The sequence below is a fragment of the Coffea arabica genome, chromosome 7e, assembly GCF_036785885.1.
Source record: "Coffea arabica cultivar ET-39 chromosome 7e, Coffea Arabica ET-39 HiFi, whole genome shotgun sequence".
In the NCBI taxonomy this organism is placed as follows: Eukaryota; Viridiplantae; Streptophyta; class Magnoliopsida; order Gentianales; family Rubiaceae; genus Coffea; species Coffea arabica.
Window position 1 is genome coordinate 10,066,875 of NC_092323.1, and position 19,925 is coordinate 10,086,799.

General features: G+C 35.4%; 3 protein-coding genes across 3 annotated transcripts; all 3 read left to right on the top strand.

The window, feature by feature from the left end:
* Window positions 1-812: 812 nt before the first annotated feature.
* LOC113701551 (protein DETOXIFICATION 45, chloroplastic-like) lies at window positions 813-6,230 on the top strand. The gene is made up of 14 exons (XM_027222266.2): window positions 813-965; window positions 1,263-1,582; window positions 1,984-2,126; window positions 2,265-2,408; window positions 2,490-2,614; window positions 2,759-2,894; window positions 3,480-3,576; window positions 3,650-3,750; window positions 4,126-4,289; window positions 4,601-4,672; window positions 4,783-4,899; window positions 4,984-5,079; window positions 5,169-5,290; window positions 5,988-6,230. The coding sequence occupies exons 2-14, from the start codon at window positions 1,290-1,292 to the stop codon at window positions 6,067-6,069; spliced, it is 1,692 nt and encodes a 563-aa protein (XP_027078067.1). The 5' UTR covers window positions 813-965; window positions 1,263-1,289; the 3' UTR covers window positions 6,070-6,230.
* A 3,782-nt stretch (window positions 6,231-10,012) lies between these two features.
* Window positions 10,013-11,741, top strand: LOC113702028 (cytosolic sulfotransferase 5). The gene has a single exon (XM_027222965.2). The coding sequence runs from the start codon at window positions 10,337-10,339 to the stop codon at window positions 11,234-11,236; it is 900 nt and encodes a 299-aa protein (XP_027078766.1). The 5' UTR covers window positions 10,013-10,336; the 3' UTR covers window positions 11,237-11,741.
* Window positions 11,742-14,462: 2,721 nt separating this feature from the next.
* On the top strand, window positions 14,463-18,592 carry LOC113701484 (protein STRICTOSIDINE SYNTHASE-LIKE 7). The gene is made up of 4 exons (XM_027222170.2): window positions 14,463-15,045; window positions 16,863-17,170; window positions 17,761-17,893; window positions 17,996-18,592. Exons 1-4 carry the CDS (start codon window positions 14,590-14,592, stop codon window positions 18,317-18,319), a joined length of 1,221 nt encoding a protein of 406 aa, XP_027077971.1. The 5' UTR covers window positions 14,463-14,589; the 3' UTR covers window positions 18,320-18,592.
* The last annotated feature ends 1,333 nt before the right edge of the window (window positions 18,593-19,925 follow it).

A 19,925-nucleotide genomic window follows, 5' to 3' on the forward strand; every position in this document is an offset into this window, starting at 1 on the left:
CTAAGAAAGAAAGATCTCAGACAAATCACAACCCCCAATAATTCATTGCATTATTGGTACCTCAAACTCTAAAGATACAAAACATGTGGTTTTCTTGCAATTATCAGTGTAGGGTCTTCCTAACGATGGAACAGCAATTGTTTCCACCTTTAAAATTGCATGAATCAGCAGCAAGCAAATGGAATGGAGAATATCATCAACTGTTTTAATAGTCTCCAACAAATTATCAATAATGTTTCACGTGTAATATGCCAAGAAAAACATGTAATACTCTATGAATCATTTCTAACATATGTGATTGTCCAACTCCGGTGGTACGGAGTGTCGGTAGACTTTGCTGTATCAGCTTGGCATTTTCCAACCAAATTAGAATTGCAAAACGAAAATAATAAAGTGTGTTTGGATATTTGATTATTTGAAATAATTTTTTGAAAAAAATACTGTAACACTTCTTTAATGTGATATATGTTATATAAAAAGCATATCACATATGAAAAAAAAGCAATTTCCATTTTTTTTTCGTTTTTGTACTAAGAATTGTAATAATATAATATAATATATTCGTCTAGAACTCTTTTTTGTACTAAGAATTCGTAATAGTATAAAACATACTCATATATAATTACAAAAAATATATATATATAATGACTGAAAAGACTACTTATATAAAATGGAACTGGGCCCCATAAAATTTGCCGCCACATTTCTACCAAATCATCATATTTCCTCAAGTCCCAACTACCCACCCCTCCTTCATTCAAAGCCTTATATCATTCATCACATTTCTTATATTGTAGAATATGTCGTGATCACACTTACGTATATACATACTTTCCACCAAAGCAGGCCACGCAGACACACACCAGTGCACACATTAGTCCATAATAAATGACAAAAAATTCATAGCAACTTTCTGGCCTGGTTTGTCTTTCAGATTATATGTTCTTCTCCACTTGAAGCCTCAGGTAATTCTATTATTCTTCTTCTTCTTGCAAATTCGAATGTTGTATGCTTTTGTACTGCATTAAAGCTCCAGTCTTTTAAGGTTGGGCCCAGAATTTGCTGTTCTTGACGTATAGAACTAGTAAATAGCATTCCTTGCTTATGTTATCAAAAGGGTTGTTGAAATCCAGCGTTTTCAGTTTGAAATCCTTAACATTTCTTAATTAACACGAGATACTTGCTAGCATTATAACCAAGACTTAAGACAGATCTTCATTTTTTCCTTTCCTTTTTCCTTTGTTGCTTGGTTGAATTTCCAGATACTGATCGGCTTCAAGTGGGAAGAAATGGCGGCAATTAAGCTTCATGGAGGGGTAGCTCCTGGGATTTCTGGTACAAAATGCGAAAGAAGAGTGATAAAGAAAGCCTTTAGAGTTGGAATTTTGAGTGGGATTTCTAGTAATCATCATTTTCTTGGAGTGAGTCAGAGGAAAGGGTTCAGATTCAATAATGCTGTTAAGAATTGTGCTTATGTAAGTGATCAAGGTGCTCTGGAGTATGAGATTGGTACTTCTGGTGCACAGGAAAGGTTTACATCAACCAGAGAGAAGCTCATCAATGGATCAAATGAAGGAGCAATGTAAGACTCAGGTTCCAATCTACAGCGAATATTTTTTTCCCATTTTTCTTCAAATTTTTTGTTCTTATGGTTTTAACGTTTTAAATCCTCCAGCGTTACAGACAGATGCTAGTGGTTCATTCTGTCTTCCTATATTATAAGATTTGAATGAGTCTGATATATGTGCTTTTATTAAAGAACCTGCACGCTTTTCTGGACTGTTTGAATTTGCTTGGTTTAATGTAATTTTGGCTCAAGGAAGAACCTCCTTTGGCAGATATCACAGTTTGAGTTGGGACAAAATACAGCAGTAGAATTGTTTCCCCTGTTCCTTACTTCTAGCTAATGGTTATAGCTTTGAACGTCTCCTGCCAAATGAAGAAACAACAGAAAACATAAAATTCCTGAATCGTGGTTCTCAGTGCATTGACAGGAATATCTTCAGAACAGCAACAGACCCCAAGTGTCCAAACTGAGCTTATTATGCTATCTGTACCAGCTATTGCGGGACAAGCAATTGAACCACTGGCACAACTTATGGAAACAGCTTACATCGGAAAGCTAGGTAAGCCTTTGTACATGCTTTCCTCCAGTGTTAAGCCCTAGTAACAAATCTTGGTTTGCTTTGAAACACTATGTTGTCAACATGGACCCTGGTCCACTGCTTCTAAAGCTTCTGACTTGAAATTAAATTTTTTAAAAGGTGCATTGGACTTGGCATCTGCTGGGATATCGATATGCATATTTAACATTATATCAAAGGTATTCAATATCCCTCTCCTCAGCGTGGCAACTTCATTTGTCGCTGAAGACATTTCTAGGCAAGGCAATGAAGAATCTTCTTCAGGTTAGCTTAAATGGAAGCTGAGGATGTTGAAATGAAAAGACTACGTTTGTTCAGATAATTATGAAATCTTTGATGATACAGATGAAAGAATGACACTTCCCTCTGTCTCTACTGCCTTGGTGTTGTCCATGGGAATTGGTTTGTTTGAGGCTGCAGCAATGTTTTTTGGATCAGGAGTGTTTCTCAGCATGATGGGTATATCAATGGTGAGTGGTACTTGTCTAGGACAAACATTACAAGTCAAGCTACATGTTTCCATGGGTTTGAACCACATGTTAGGTTAAACCATTTTCTAGATTCAGATTCGGGTGCTGTCAAGAACCTTTACTGACATCTCTCGTCTTTAACAGGCTTCTCCGATGCGGATCCCAGCAGAACACTTTCTTAAACTTAGAGCACTTGGTGCACCAGCTGTTGTTCTTTCTCTGGCTATTCAGGGCATCCTACGTGGTTTTAAGGATACTCGGACTCCTGTTCTATGTTTAGGTAAGATTGTACATGTTGACAAAACTATAGTAATTGCGAATTTTATCAGCTTACACAGGAGCATACTGGAAGTGTCATTAGACACCAGAAGTTCACCTTGCTATGTTCTATTGTAATAATAGCTTTTGGTAGCATGTTTATGAAATTTCATTTATTTCTCATGTTCTTTCTGAACAAAAGATAAAGTAATAGTTTTGTTTTAGGTGACTAAAATGACTCGTGCATTGTCAATTCATTTACTTCTCCAGCTTCGGTTAGCGAACGAAAGAAAGCTCGTCTTCACTTAAGTGACAGCTGCCTCAAAGAAGTCATGGTTCAACCGATTAAGTAGATTGTGCTTGATGTGTGATAGCATGCCCCATTATAAACACAAATCTCATTTCTTTACTAAACAGATATCCTTGTTCATCTCTTCCTATCCTTAAAGTAATTGGTTAAGAGCTGGATACAGTTCATGTTGAGTTGCATCTACACAATTATACTAGGGAATGAGACCCAGAACACTTTAGAATACTTTTGGTAAATAGACACCAGTGACATCACTTTGTTTTCTTGTCTTGAGCGATTCATAAAATGAACGTGCAGGGCTTGGAAATTTTGCAGCTGTATTCTTCTTTCCAGTAGCAATGTATGTTTTCCAATTGGGAGTAACTGGTGCAGCCATTTCCACAGTCGCATCTCAGTAAGTACTTTCACCATCATTGTTGCTTCCAATTTACATCTGGCATTGACAATCCTATATTTCAACATGTCAGATATATTGTGACCCTGTTGATGCTATGGCATCTAAATAAGAGAACGGCATTGTTGCTACCCAGTTTGAAAAGTTTGCACTTTGGTGACTACTTAAAATCTGGTGCGCCATCGTTTCTTGGTCTCTCGCTCATATGATCTGGTCCTGTTGATTAAAATTTTTCACCATTCTTGCTGTAGTAGGTTCCTTAATTTCCTTTCAAGGTGCTTACAGTCTCTCTTAGCTCATGTTAAATGACTTCGATAAGAATGTAATACCGATAATAAGTAATTGGTTTAATCTTCAAATGTCAGTATCATTTTAATTTTTTTCATTTGAAACAGATAGCATCTTTGTAGATGAGATAAATAATTGCCAACAAGTTTGAAATCAAGAGTTTTCATTTAGTTTCTTACTTTTTTCACTTGTGTGGTGGGGTGGCACGGCTCTTTTTTTTGAAGAAAGCATATGTCATTTTCACTTTTCAATTGTATGTAGGTGGTTTTCTTCTTGGAAGAACTCTTGCTGCTGTCCTGACTGTGACTCTTAGCACATCAATGGCTGCTCGTCAAGGAGCCTTATCCATGGCTGCCCATCAAATATGCTTGCAAGTATGGTTGTCTGCATCTCTCCTCGTAGATGCCCAAGCTGCGGCTGGCCAGGTGAAAACTAATTATGTTTGACAATTCTCTGCTAATTCTGGAAGGCAGTTTTGCATTTCTAACATGTATTCAAGATGCAAAGAAGTCAGTTCTGTGTATAATTGCCAATTATGCTCTTTCCTTGTCAAGGCAATAAAAATAAATCTGAGTTAGAATTAATAGATCTGTATAAGTTTTTGTCCTCATGGGCTTGCATATTGTCATTTGATATACTCACTATTGTATTGAAATAACATTAGAGAATGCAAATTTTGCTCATCTAGTACGATTCAGTGAATGATTGATTTCTTTACCATTTGTTCAACTTGAAGGCACTCATTGCAAGTTCTTTAGCAAAACGTGATTATGGAAGAGTAAAAGAAATTACTTATATGGCTATAAAGGTGAGTTAATCTCTTGCATCAATCTGTGTTGGGCTTCCCTGGGAGAGTAATTATTTTGGAGATATCCATTATATTTGATTTGTTGATCTGTTAGCAATTACATTATGCAGACAGGATTATTCACTGGCATTTCTATAGCTGTTATATTGGGTCTGTCTTTTCCTTCAATAGCCAAGTTGTTCACCAATGATGTGCAAGTGCTGGATATTGTTAAGTCCGGATTACTGGTTAGTGAATGATTCTGCATGCCGCAGTTAAGCTTTCAGTTTTTTTCCTCTCGTGTCCCTGATAATGCTTATTTTTGTCTACAGTTTGTCAGTGCCAGTCAACCTCTCAATGCTTTAGCCTATATTTTTGATGGGCTGCATTATGGAGTTTCAGATTTCCCATTTGCAGCTTGCTCCATGGTAAGTGGTCCATAAGATTTGGAAAAGCAATATATGTTGAACATACATTTTGTTGTAAATGGCTTCTTATGACTTGAAATGATTTGTAGATGGTCGTGGGGGCAATATCATCAGCATTTCTGCTCTATGCTCCTTCAATAGTTGGTCTTTCAGGAGTTTGGTCTGGTTTGACAATCTTCATGGGGTTGCGTACTGTGGCCGGGTATATGAGGTAAGCTCCGGCTACTTAAGGTTATATCTGAAAATGTGGTTACGATTTGTATATGGTCCTCGATTAACATTGCTTCCTACAAAACTTTCTTGTATCGAAACTTTTTTCATTTTTGGTCCTGTGGAGGGACCGTAATCTTCTCGTATAGAAACTTCAGTTAGAGGTGTTTGCAGGAATATATGACTCATAATTGGCTTCTTAAATTTCGCTGTAATACAGCTACATGTCTGGTAAACGTAGTGAAGCGTGAGCATCCTTAAATTATATACAACAAGTCAAGTAAGATCAAGTATGTGTCTTCAACAAAACCATATGGTTTGGTACATCCATTGCATCTGTCATAGTATGTTAATTTCCATAGATGTTGAAGAACATAGATCTACTTAACAACAAAAGTTAAAGCAACTACTAATGCCTCAATTATTAGTTTCACCTAAGTTCTTGCATCAATCTTGACTTGGGCTTTATCTTGGTTAATGGTCCCTATTTCCTCTGCTGCATTTTTCCTCATCGAATTGACGAATGCCAACAATGTTGTTTTTGCTGCTTGTTATAATACCTTTTTGCTGCTTGTTTTTGCTACTTTATCTTGGTTTCAGACTGAGACATTTACATGTGATGGAATACTACTGCTCCATCCTGCAAAGTGCATACATCAATTTTCAAGAACATCTGATTTAGTGTATTTCCTTTTCAGACTATTAGCAAAGGATGGACCATGGTGGTTCTTGCAGGAAAATAAGAAAACGGAGGTCGGTGACATGAAACTGTATTCATAAGCATCAGGACACTTTCTTTCTGTGTTTTTACCAGAAGCTCTGATTGAGTTGGTTATCTATTTCGGTAGTTCTAAATATGTTTTCTAAACTTCTGCAAAAACGACAGTTTGTTTTGTATATATGATAAGGCTTTCAATGAAAAGATAGGAATAGGCTACTTATCTCTGTCTTTCCTTTTTTTCTCCCCCAAGAAAAGAAAGGCTTTATGTAAAAGTCTTTTATTTTATTTTATTTTATGTTTTTAAGTAGTTTTCAGGACTTTGAACTCAATGTTGTGTGTTTCTAATTTCTATAATTGTCCTATGCAAAATTAAGTCCTAGGGATACATGTCAAATCATCAAATCCAAGAGTTAATAGGATTAAAAATAGCAACTTAAATTCCTATGCCTCTGGGTGAGATGCCTACTGTTCTGCTTACTTTTCTAGTATACAAACATTTGTTGGTAATAAATTGTGTTCTGCTGACTTGGTCTATCTGAGCACTGAATGGAAAATTCATCAATTTTTATTTTGAGTGGGGATAAATTTCCCATGTGAGTTTTCAGTATCTAATTTGATTAGATGCACTCCTTATGCTTTATCTTCAGACGTGTAATAGCATGGAGACTTTGCCAACAGGCAATAAGATACATGTTAATGGAAAGTCAAGCAACCGAAGAAAGAAAAACCAGAAATATGGTGGCCGAAAAAAAAAAAAGAACAAGTGTTATAACAGAAAATTAAGCATAAAAGAATGAGTAAATCTTATATACATTGATGGTACATACACTATCACCGTTGGATCATGATCAACGTGCAAAAATTGAATATCAAATTTAAATTTTATATTATTATCATTCATTCAACGCTGCCAGTGTTGAATTAATTTTAAAAGAGAAATAAATCTTATATAAGTTTTGTCATCGTTCAGAATTTTTGTATTGTAGTTCATGTAATCTAGTATTGTTCAAATTGTTTATGCTGGTGACATGAAAAGGGGGGGAGAGGAAAGAGGAGGAGGAAGAGTGAGGGAGAGTACAAAGGAGAAAGGAGGTGGTGGGTTGTGGTAATTGTTATCGTGGAATCAAATAATTCTTTACAATAAATTTCAAGATCATTAAACAACCCATAAAAACAAAAGGCTAAAAATGCATAAACGAAGTACCAAATCCAAAATGAAGACTTGAGCAAAAATATATGAGAGTGAATTGATGAAAGTAGTACCTTGACTTGTGAAAGAGACTTGTATATGCCCCAGTTGCGGCTCGCAAAGCAAGACCAACATAACTTTGTTATGGATTCTTTTTAGGTCGTCTGTGCCTTTATTTCCTGCTGGAGACCAATCAAATGAACTAAATTAAATACATCAAGTTAATGTAATCGGAATCGAGAAAGTGATTGAATGAAGAATATATTACATTTGAGTGTTGTTCCAAGAAAGTCATCGACTTGAACACATTGAAGCATTTACTGCATTCCACCTTGAGTTTGGATGTTTCATCTTCTTGTGGGATTTCAAGGCAAATCCCACAAGGAGTTGGTCTTGCTACTCTTGCATGCAACCAACAATTCAACTACTTCGTTTTTTGGACGTTGTCTCCTGTTCCAACGATATGAATCAAATTAATAAAAATAAACCCAACTTTGTGCAGCAGAAATAATAAAATTATTGAACCAAGAATTGAGGCTACGTACGTGCTCATTTTTGTGCTGTTCCAGAGAAGCAATGGTCTGGAAAACGTTGAAACATGTCCCGCATTTAATCTTGAACTAGTTTTTTAGGCCTCGCGCTACGCGCGAGGTTGCCCTAACTTGTGTTAATTTAATTTAATTTTATGGAGTAGGTTAAACGATGATAATTGGTAATATGATTGCATTTGATAATTAGAAAGTCATTTTGTATAGAAGGTATAGATGTATCAGTGTATGTATATATCAACCGTTATATGTAGTTGTTTTTAAACTGGTTTTTTTTTCCCCTGGTTGAAATATTTATTTTAAGTTAAACGTTCCTTTGTTGGAACACAAGGGAAATCGTAGTGAAGAACAAATTTAGTTTATCATGAAAATTCTTGCTTCTCAAGGTAAAACAAAGCAAGAAAGCTAAAGTGGGAAAACAAAAAGTTGGGCTTGAATATAAAGTATGGAGTAGAGGTGTTGAAATGAGTGACTTGGGTGGGTTTGAGTTGGATAAAATGGGTAATGGGTATAAGTGAATTAACTCATTTATACCAATTTAATTAGATAGATATAAATGGGTAAGTCAAAAAATGAATTGGGTAACTCAATTATCCATTTACAACTTATTTATTTTAACTTTTGGTAAACTCATTTAAATTTATTTTTGCAAAACAAGTTATTAATTTATACCACTCTTTGTACCCATTATTAGTTTTAAATATTTATTTATAATGTTCAATAAATTTAATTATCAATTTTTTTTCATTTATACTCTATGTTACAAAATTATCTATTATTTAATAATTGAATAATAAGAATATAAAAATTTGAACTAAGTACTATAAAAATTAATATAAAAATTTAATTCAAAAATTTTGAACTTATACCATCTATTCATGGATCGGTATAGGTAAATTTAATTAGGTGGGTTGATTTGTCACCTCTAGTAATAATTGAATAATAAGAATATACAAATTTGAACAAAGTACTATAAAAATTAATATAAAAATTTAATTCAAAAATTTTGAACTTATACCATCTATTCATGGACGGGTATAGGTAAATTTAATTAGGTGGGTTGATTTGTCACCTCTAGTATCGAGCCATTATAACAATTGGTTTGATTTTTATTAATATTGTCAACAAAATGGCTACGAAAAATGAGTACGAATTTGGGTTGGATAAAATGGGTAATGGGTATAAGTAAATTAACTCATTTATACTCATTTAATTAGATAGGTATAAATGGGTAAGTCAAAAAATGAATTGTGTAACTCAATTACCCATTTACAACTTATTTATTTTAACTTTTGGTAAACTCATTTAAATTTATTTTTGCAAAACAAGTTATCAATTTATACCACTCTTTGTACCCATTATTAGTTTTAAATATTTATTTATAATGTTTAATAAATTTAATTACCAATTTTTTTTCATTTATACTCTATGTTACAAAATTATCTATTATTTAATAATTGAATAATAAGAATATAAAAATTTGAACTAAGTACTATAAAAATTAATATAAAAATTTAATTCAAAAATTTTGAACTTATACCATCTATTCATGGACCGGTATAGGTAAATTTAATTAGGTGGGTTGATTTGTCACCTCTAGTATCGAGCCATTATAACAATGGGTTTGAGTTTTATTAATATTGTCAACAAAATGGCTACGAAAAATGAGTACGAATTTCGTCCAACATGGTAAGTTGTTTCTTCTACAATCTATACTGAAAATGTTTAAAAGGTAAGATGAGGGTTTGAAAATCAAAGTCAAAGGTAGATGCCACGAGTGCAGGACCATCTCTCGCTCTCTCTATCTCTGTTGGGCTCAATGTATCCAAAGTGGCAAAATTTTCGTTGAAATGGAATTTCTCATTTCACATGTTAGGCGTAGCTGGTGTATTCGGCGGCTCCCTATTCAGTGCCCATAACAATGTTAGGCGTAGCTGGTGTATTCGGCGGCTCCTTATTCAGTGCCCATAACAAAGCCACGCGAGTTTTACATTGAGAGCTCCTCAAGTTTGAATTCGAATTCGAGTTTGGGAAAATTAAATTGAGATCAAGACTCGTTTTAATTAAGTCAAAACTCGACTCGACTCGATCCATTTGCAGCCTCATATATGATACCAAAAAATCTTCACGGTGCATTTCAAGATGGGCGGTGACTATGTTCGTTATGCCAGGTCCGATTCCGATATAAAATGGTGACGAATAATCGGACTCGCAATAACCAATCACAAGCCTGATAAGCGGACCAAATCAATTGAACTCAAACTGCAAACTCCTGCTTTTAGTATAGGTAGGTAGATAGATATATATATGTGAGACATGCCCGCAAGTTTTTTAATCCATTTTTTTAAATATATCTTTAGAGATCAAGATCTAATGGTTCAAAGAATATCAAGTGTTGGGAGTGGGACAATAAACTTTAAATATGGGGACAAACTGATAAAATTATGGATATACATTATAAATTTCAGTGGGGTCAATAGCTCCCACTGCCTCCAACTATCTTCGGATTGAGAGCTAGGCTATATAAATGTCTACAGAAGAACCGAGCAACAATCAAGTATACTCAATGCAAATCCTAAAGCCACCAATATGTCAACATCTCCATCCTCCTCCTCAGCTCCTTTATCAGAAGATTCAGATCTACAGGAACTAATGGAACAGCAGCGCAAGAACCTGCTTTCTACTCTCCCCAGACAGAGATGGCAAGGTTCTTACCTGTACAAGTACAATGGCTTTTGGTTCAGTACTATCCAGATGCCAGGGCTCGCTGAATTTCGAAAGCACTTCCAGGCTCGAGACAGTGATGTCCTAATAATCACCACTCCCAAGTCGGGCACCACATGGCTGAAGGCCCTTGCATTTGCCTTGATGAACCGAAATATTTATCCCATCAACCAGAACCACCCTTTGCTCAACCAAAATCCTCATACTCTTGTGCTACACTTGGAATATCCTAACCCTTATGATAAACAGCACCCTGATTATTCTTTCCAAGGATCAAGAAGACTGCTTGGAACCCACTGCCCGCTTGTGCTACTGCCGGAGTCAGTGATGAACTCGGGTTGCAAGATTGTCTATCTATGCAGAAACATTAAGGATATTTTTGTCTCGTATTGGCGCTTCACTAATAAGTTGGGGAGTACTGAAACCTCTTTCGAGGAATTTTTTGACCTGTTTTGTAAGGGAGTGAGCTTATCTGGACCTGTTTGGGATCATGTTTTAGGTTACTGGAAAGCAAGCTTGGACAAGCCCCAAAAGGTACTTTTTCTGAAGTATGAAGAAATGACACAAGAACCAGCTTGTAACCTGAAACATCTTGCCGAGTTCTTGGGTTGTCCAATTTCTCAAGAGGAAGAGACAGCAGGAGTGGTTGATGAGATTTTAGGGCTTTGTAGCTTTGATCACATGAGGAATTTGCACAGGCGAAGAAACGAACGAGACACAGTAATGGTCATTGGGAAGAAAGATGTTCCAAATCATACTGCCTAGAAGCGGCCGAACAAAAGGAGTAAGCAGGAGGGGTTGGGCCAAAAGGTGAACGAGGCTTTTCGCTCCTCTCCTTCTTTAGTCGGAAGTTAGTACCAGGCCGGGAAAAGAGTTCCAGGCCTTAAGAGCTTAAGAGGAGATCGAATTCTCCCCGGAACTGGAAGATCATTACCAGCGGATATGCTTTTTTTTTTCCCACAGGGGTCGAAAGCAGTTGAAGCGCAGGAAAACAGAAGCAATCAGTCTTCAAAAAACTTTTGTGTAATAAAGCTTGCACTTCTTGTGGCCACGCGGACAGCACCGAAGTTCCAAAGCCATACAGACAGCAGCAAAGCCACGCAGCATCGAAGTTCCAAGGCCATGCAGACAGCAGCAAAGCCACGCGGACAGCATTGAAGTTCCACGGCCATGCAGACAGCTGATAGCACAAACCCACCGCCCACAACAAAAGACCAAACCGCCCCTCAAGCTCACACAAATCACGCTATATCCTGCCCATTTTCACTGTAGCAAAGCCAACTGACGCTTTTAGTATAGTAAAGATTTGTAATGCTTATCTAAATTGTGGTATCTTAAAGCTTCAGAGTTGCAAATTCCTTCGTCTTTTCTTGACAATTGAGATAGACGTATGATGATGCTGCAGTATCTTCCACGATTGGTTGGTTAGTGGAGGGCCAAAGTGAGACAGACGTGTGATGACGTTGCGATATCTTCCATGATTGGTTAATTGGTGGACGGGTCAAAGGGAGTGTATATACAACAAAAACTCTATAAATTAATAATCAATAAATTTATAATATCTATTAAATAATAAATTTTTTTTGTCCCGACTTGATCTAAAATTTTGATAAAACAATAGGATAATAATTTTTGTGAAAACTTTATATAATCTTTTGGTCCCATTCATATCATAAATTAATAGTTAACTAAAATTACATATCATATTTTCCTAAAATATAATAAGTCTTTGGATACTCTCTACTATAATCACATAATATTTTATGCATTTGGCCAGTTATTTAGGAACGTCTTTCAAATGGGAAGCGATAGTTTAACAATGAGATACTTCCTTATCATTTATATACATAATATTGTTAATCTGATTCACTGCAAGTATTTAATAAAATGGAGGTGGGCATCTGTCATTTACAATTCCTCAGTCTTTTTGACCTATTGATAATTGAAAAATGATATCAATTACGTACATTAATAAAATTGAATTATACTTGCAAATCAAGTAGATAGTTTTGAATTGGTTTATATTACATAATTCTTTATGACCTCTTGACAATAGAAAAATGATATCAGTTATGTACATCAATAGAATTAAACTATACTTGTAAATGAAGTAGATATGGATTGATTTATATTCTATAGATTTTTAGCCTTTTTTATTAAAAGAATAATTTATATTTTTGTAAAATAGCATAAAACTTTAGTTGAGTAAATGAGTGCTTCTTTGAATTGCAAGTATAGTCGATAAATTAACAAATTATTAATTTATTGATTAATTAATAAAATTTATATGGTTCCAAAATTATTAATTTATAGAAGTTTTACTGTAGAGTAGTGCTCTTCTTACTTGTTAGTTCACTGTTTTGTTTTCTTGCATTATTTGTTATTCTACCCAACGCCAAAGTGCATTTGTTTCTGACAATTGCAACCAACTCTCTTGAGATTTGAAAAATAACACTTACCTTCATTTTGTGTTATGAAAAGACTATAATAATCTTGATCATTCTACAAATCTTAAGTAAAAAGTGGGTGTCAAGAAAAAAGAAAAGCACATTTTATAAAATTTTTTTAATCCAAAAGCTCTAACCTCATCTCACCTAATACATTATGTTCAATTAAATAGACTTCTTGCTTAGTTTTATAAATAGCCGACTATTTATATACTTTGGGTCCACAATAAAATTCGAACAATATCACCTGAAAATCTAGGATATTTTAGCACTAAAAATTCGAACTTGGGCAATTAAGATTAGCCTGGTTCCACCTCCTCCTTCTTAATGGAATAAATATGAATTGTAACCTTAAAAGAAAAAAGATTCACAACCTGTTCCTATTCAATCTCCAATCTGCTATTGATAATTTTGCCGCACGGTTTTCTCCGTCTAATTTCCAAATTTGTTGGACATATCCGAATCATTAAGGTATGCATCCAAATCACAGGAATGAATGTAGCAGAATCACCGAATCCTTGAAGGAAAAGAAGAAAATAGAGTACAACCTTTTTCATGGCTGGTGGTTTGTGTCCATAACTTTCAGTCTTCGATTTACACCATCAAAACAAGCTACCGGATCAAATTAGCAGATTCCTCAGAGTCCAAAGTAATTTTCAGTCACAAAACTGAATTAGCAGATTCTTATATATAGTGGACCAGCCAAAGAAAGGTCATTGCTTAATCATGGGAAGATTGAAAAGAAAAAAGGTTTTTCTATCCATTATATAGAGAGAACAAAACAAAATATGTAGTCCTTAGTTGATGATTTCATACTATAATAAGAAATTCAAAATAAAACTTCAATTTTTTTTTTCTGTCGAATTAAAGAACCATAAAATATTAGAGTTCCAAATATGTTGCTGTACATTAAGAGATGCAAAGGGACTTGTACTACTTGCAGAATCGAGCATTTACTTGATCAAGAAAATTGCTTTTAAATAAAAGGTAATAATTGGATGTGGATTGGAAGAATATAAGATACCAATCGTGAGACCACTGACTGTTGTAAAGATTGTCATCCCCGACGTGCATGGCCGATGGATAAATTTAGACAAAGCCCCAGTACCTTCAAGTTCTCATTCTACAATGATATTAACGTCCTTTTAACCGGTCAATGTTTTGAAAGGGGAAAATGACATTCACGCAATCTTTTTTAGTTTTTGATTGTACGTCTATTCACTGTTCATTTGCACATCATTTTCACTGTCAGAGTGCATAAGGAGTTCAAAAGTCAAAACAGTGATTAAATATCGTTAGATTAATCTTATATACACTGTCTGTCAGTATTTACATCATTACTATTAGATATATATAACATACATGTAACATTTGAATTTGAAATTAAAATTTTACTTACGGTGTGTATAAAATTTATTCAATATCATTACCCTTTTAAAGAATATAATATATATTATTGTTTCCATTTATATGTCGACAACCATATCGGCAAAATACGTAGTACCATCACTTTTTCCTTTTTATTTAACTTTTCTTTCCTCTCTTTTTTTATTTTGATATTTGTAACCACATAAACCATACATCATACAAGTACAGCACCTCCTGTCCTACAAGCTGCTGAACAAGTGCTAAAAATAGCTTAGCCTCTGAGTAAAGGCTTGAGCAGCACCGATGGCCGAATCAACTCGCATCCCATCTCCCTCATCGTCCGGCGGAACTTCCGGTGAAAGAACCAAAAGGAGCCGGTGGCCCCTTGCTTGTCTCGTATCAGTTCTACCAGTTGTTGTAGGAGTTTTAGTCTACCAACTCGACACCTTCGACCCTGCTCCTTACCCAGCCCACGAGTTGACTCAGAAGAAACCCCTCATAGTGCCTAAGAGCAACCCTCACATGCTTAAAGGAGCAGAGAATATTGGGGTCGGAAAACTGCTAGGGCCTGAAGACATAGCTTACGATCCGAAGTCCGGAGTTATCTACACTGGTTGTGAGGATGGATGGATAAAACGAGTCACGGTGAACGATTCAGCAGCCGACTCGGTCGTGGCGGACTGGATAAACACTGGCGGCCGGCCTCTTGGAGTTGTTTGTGGGCACCATGGAGAAGTCATCGTGGCTGATGCGGACAAGGTTAGTAACGTAGTATGGTAGGTGAAGTTGAGCTTTTCTCGCCGTTTCGGGTTCTTTTTGTTCCATTCTTCTCTTTTTGTTTTTGTCTTTCTCTTTCTCTTTCAGTGGAAGTTTACGTAAATAATTTTTAAGTCTGAGAATAGTGAAATTTAGGATGCTATTTAGTTTTTGATTGGTTAATCGATCATATCAATTACTAGTTAGCAAAATCTGAATTGTGATATTTGATCCGAAATTTATTGCTCCATAATTACTTGATTGGTAATGTACGTCCTGTCACCTAATGCTAATGTCATTATTATTAGGACACTATATTTATTTAGTTATACGAGTAGTTGAAGTTAGGACAAAGGCATTTCCATATTCGTGTTTATCAATGTTTTTAAACTCGGACCGGCCAGCGAACCGGAGATAGGGGCGGTTCACGGTCCGACCGGTCCGACCGGCCGGTTCAACGGTTCAACGTTTTTTTTTTTTTTTTTTTTTTTTTTTTTTTTTTTTTTTGCTTCATAGTTCTTTACTCTACAGTCTACACTGAAACTTAACTGAAACTTAACGGCTAATATACAATCTAATATGATTATTAATAACTTAAAACCCTAAAATACATTTACCAATATAACTTAAAATTAAATTTAAGTTGAGATAATAATAAATTTTCTAAAAGTTATACATGAAACCTGGCATGATAAATATAACTAAAATATCATAATTCATCGCAGGTTTTCATAAATTCATTACAAACATAAATAGATATAGTCCAAATGTTCATCAATTATCACAAACAAACACATATTCGTGTTTATTGCATGACGGTCCTCGTTTAGGGTTACGTCTTCTATAGTGATAGGACCCATCTTTTCAATCTTTTTTTTTTTTTTTGGTTCAACAGCCGTTCATCCTTAATTTGGAGTGGCTGCTTCTATACCTGGTCCACGGTGCCAAAAGATTAGTGAAAATAAATAATTGTTTTTGGAATAAATGAAAAAGAAAAGAAAGAAATCAGGACTAGTAGGTTGGCAATATCTAGGTGAGTCATCAATGCTAAAATCCAAGTAATGGTTTCGAGGTAGCATTAAAAAAATGACTGCGTTTTTAATTACTAATGTTGTTAACGTACCTACTCCTCCATCTAACAAATTGATTATGCTTGAACGCTTCAAACGGCCTCTTCCGATACCGAAGGGAAAACAAATTCATTATTCGAAAGGTCAGTCAAACGAGATCAGAGGCAAATTTAGAAGCCATATTGCGAAACAGTTAGTCCGGATAAGTACGAAATGGAATTTTATCGTGTCTAGAGAAAAAAAAAATAAAATGTATAATCAAGCTTGTCGAAATTAAAAAATCTTTTAGATGCGTAATTGGAATTTTCTTTTCTTTCATTTTCTCAACGCTTCAAGAGAAATAGAAAATAAATTTAATCAAGAATTTTCTTTTGGGTTCGGTAATACTATACTATAGTACTGCCTCTGTCCTATTTTCAGTGTTCTGATGGAAGGCCAGGGAGACTTTTCTCCCGGACCATATCCTCAAAAGCCAAAAGAGTAGCAGTACAATTTATTTAATACGTCATTTTTTAGACAATGCTAATCTTTACAAGCTGGACTAATTTACAACCAATATAATAAAAATCACACAACCCGTTTGAACGGAATAACAAGGCAACTTGTGAAATCCAAGTGCAAATTCTCCGAGTATAGTTTCATGCAACATCAATTCTTTTTTTTCATGCATAACCCGATCGAGCACAAAATTTTCCTAGTATAGTCTCATGTAACATTTGTTGATAGCATGTGATGATAAAACTGTGTCAGGGACTATTGAACGCGACGGCAGACGGAGTAATTCAGCTGCTAACGGATGAGGCCGAGGGTGTAAAGTTCAGACTAACGGACGGAGTAGATGTTGCAGAGGATGGCATTGTCTATTTTACGGATGCTTCGTACAAGTACAGCTACTGGGAGTTTGCTTGGGACTATTTTGAGGGCAGACCTTTTGGAAGATTATTGAGTTATGATCCTTCAACTAAGGAGACTAAAGTCCTCGTCCGGGATCTGTACTTTGCTAATGGGGTTGCTGTCTCTCCAGATCAGAAATTCGTTATTTTCTGTGAATCCCCCATGTGAGTACACTATTTCTTTTTTCTTCTTTTTTTTTTCCAGTATTTCTTTCTTGAAATTTGGGACCTCAAACAATGAACGTTGTAAAGCTGTCCCCTTACTATTGCACAACGTTCTTTACCAACGTTTTTTTTTGTTTTTTTTGGGGGGGGGGGGGGGGGTGGCTATGAACTTTTTGCACATCTTGGAAAAAATTATGATCGTTCATTTATAGAAAAAAAAAAAAAGAGGTGCATGAATATTGGCTTCAATGAGAAATCTTCAATAATTGACATCGATAATTGACATCGTGGATCGAGGAGTACTGACCTGATATTGGGGATTAAAGCTGAAGCATCTAAACAAGAGGTGTCTTTCCTCATTTAAAAAAAAAAAAAAGAAAAAGAAAAAGAGTAAAGGTCCAGTTTTGGAATATTAAGAAATGCCCAGGCAAGACTTCAGATATAGGATAGCCTACATATGTTCTTACGGATGTGGTAATTTAGAACTATTATTGACTTCTGTAGTTCTTCTAAAGCTATTGAACTGCTATGTCAAAAATTCAGCTCTCTTATTGGCTTCTATTAGTTGATTTAAATGCATTCATCTGTAGGGCAAGGTGCAAGAAATATTATATCAATGGTGAAAGAAAAGGATCAGTGCACATATTTGTGGAAAATCTGCCTGGAATGCCAGACAATATTCGATATGATGGACAAGGGCATTACTGGATTGCATTACCCACGGTAATGAATTATACCAAAACCTAAAGAATCTCTTTCTTAATAAGCTCATGCTTATTGGTGATTATTTTTTCGTTTATTTTTATGTGCATTTTGCACCAACAGGAAATCACGTATGCATGGGATCTGGCACAGAGATATCCCTTCATCCGAAAGATCATGGCCATTATGGATCGGCACGTAGGGCGACCACATGTGGAGAAAAATGGAGGGGGTTTGGCAGTTGATTTGGATGGAAAACCTGCAGCCCATTACTATGAACGTGATTTATCACTCATTACAGGGGTTAATAAGATTGGAGATCATATATACCTTGGTTCGATTGATAAACCCTACATCATCCGTCTCAACATCAAGCAATATCCTGCAGTCAGTGATACTGAATATATGAGAAGCCTCATCCTGGATTCTACTGATGAAACACTTTAGCTGCCTTACCCGTACGTGAATAAGGCTACCCCTTCACGAGAAGTTCCGTCATAGATCGGGTTGCGCCGTGAGACAAATATGTGGATCATTGACTCTAATAACCAGTCTCTAACATTTGTCTCACATTGCAGAATGGGGCAGGCACAATTGACCTAAGATACAATTGATGCAGTTGTTATATTCTTTTCATGATTTGGTACAATTTTATTGTATTTTATAATTTGATGTACACTTATAAATTTTTGTTGTATTTTATAATTTGGTGTAAACTCATATCACTTTTGTTACACATCATAAAATATAACAAATTTGTACGAGTATACACCAAATTATGTAAAAAGTATAATAATCATACCAATCGTACAAGGCCAATCGTAACTACCCTAAACCCCTTACGGTGTATTTTACGCCTTGTTTATAACATAAAAAACCCTCTTCACAAGTAAGACTGCAGCTGCACTATTATTTTGTTTTTAAGACTAGCTACAAAGAAGCTGTTGGAATGACTACTCTAGTGGAAGATATTCATCAATTAAGGGGTTCTTTCAAGTGTGCTGCTTTTGTCTAGTTAGTAGTGATAAGAATCATATAAGCTCTAAAATAAGCTCTTTTGCTCTAAACATCACACTAGATGAGGAAATCATAATTCTTCAGATCATGTACGCTAACTGTAAAGCCATCTCGAGTACTCTTTGCTCCTAATTGTACAGTTTTTGACATCAATATATTCACATATCGTTTCCGGAAAAGAAAAATACAAAGAAGCTGTTGGAGCTTTATTTTCAACGGAGTCAATGCTCAAAGTTACAATTGAGTTTGAAAAGCTAGGGCAATGTCCTTGAATAGTCACAGCTTGCTAGCCGAGAGAATGAAATTAATCCAACACTCTCAAACCGAATAAGATCACCATAGGTTACTAATTGTGTTAAAGTTTTGATTCACTTTCTCTCTGTAAATGTCTCCTGATGTTGTTACTATGAAGAGATTACAAAAGGATGCAAATTCCTTAATTTTTTTTCAATCTAGCAGGCCTGTTGCTTCATTTTTCCAAGCATACATACGTACGTAACATGTGTAAAGTTTTTCCGCATATTATAAAGACGTGAAAATAAGTTATCCAGTTCTCTCAGAAAAAGAATATTGAATTAAACCAATTTCACCCATTCTTTTATCAGGTACGTACTAAAGAGACAATTACTGGCTTTCAGTCTCCTGCTAATGAACAAAGTAATACACACCCTTAACTTTCAATATAGAAATTATATTCAGCTTCAACAAAACCTCGATTTGCTTTAGATACATAAATTGCTACATACCCACATGAATTGCCATTAACACTCGTTATCCTCAATTTCATTAAATGCTCCCAATAGGTAAGCCCAAATTTAAGAACTCGAAATATAACTCCACATTGGAGTTTAGGTGCCAAAACTTTCGATCCCATCCTTTTCCAAAGAATTCATTTACCCAATACCAAAAGCCTTCCGCGTGAAGAGTCCAAACCCACAAAAAATGAGCAGACAGGCCTAGCACTATGGGTGGCTGGCAAGGCGAAAAATGGGTGGCTGCGGCCCAGCACTATCCACACGACTATTCCTTACATCCG

Coding starts and splice junctions, on each gene's coding strand:
- LOC113701484 (XM_027222170.2), top strand. CDS start 14,590: ATGGCCGAATCAACTCGCATCCCATCTCCCTCATCGTCCGGCGGAACT. Junction 17,171..17,760: donor ATTTTCTGTGAATCCCCCAT/GTGAGTACACTA, acceptor ATTCATCTGTAG/GGCAAGGTGCAAGAAATATT. Junction 17,894..17,995: donor ACTGGATTGCATTACCCACG/GTAATGAATTAT, acceptor TTGCACCAACAG/GAAATCACGTATGCATGGGA.
- LOC113702028 (XM_027222965.2), top strand. CDS start 10,337: ATGTCAACATCTCCATCCTCCTCCTCAGCTCCTTTATCAGAAGATTCA.
- LOC113701551 (XM_027222266.2), top strand. CDS start 1,290: ATGGCGGCAATTAAGCTTCATGGAGGGGTAGCTCCTGGGATTTCTGGT. Junction 2,409..2,489: donor CAATGAAGAATCTTCTTCAG/GTTAGCTTAAAT, acceptor TTGATGATACAG/ATGAAAGAATGACACTTCCC. Junction 3,577..3,649: donor ATTTCCACAGTCGCATCTCA/GTAAGTACTTTC, acceptor TCAACATGTCAG/ATATATTGTGACCCTGTTGA.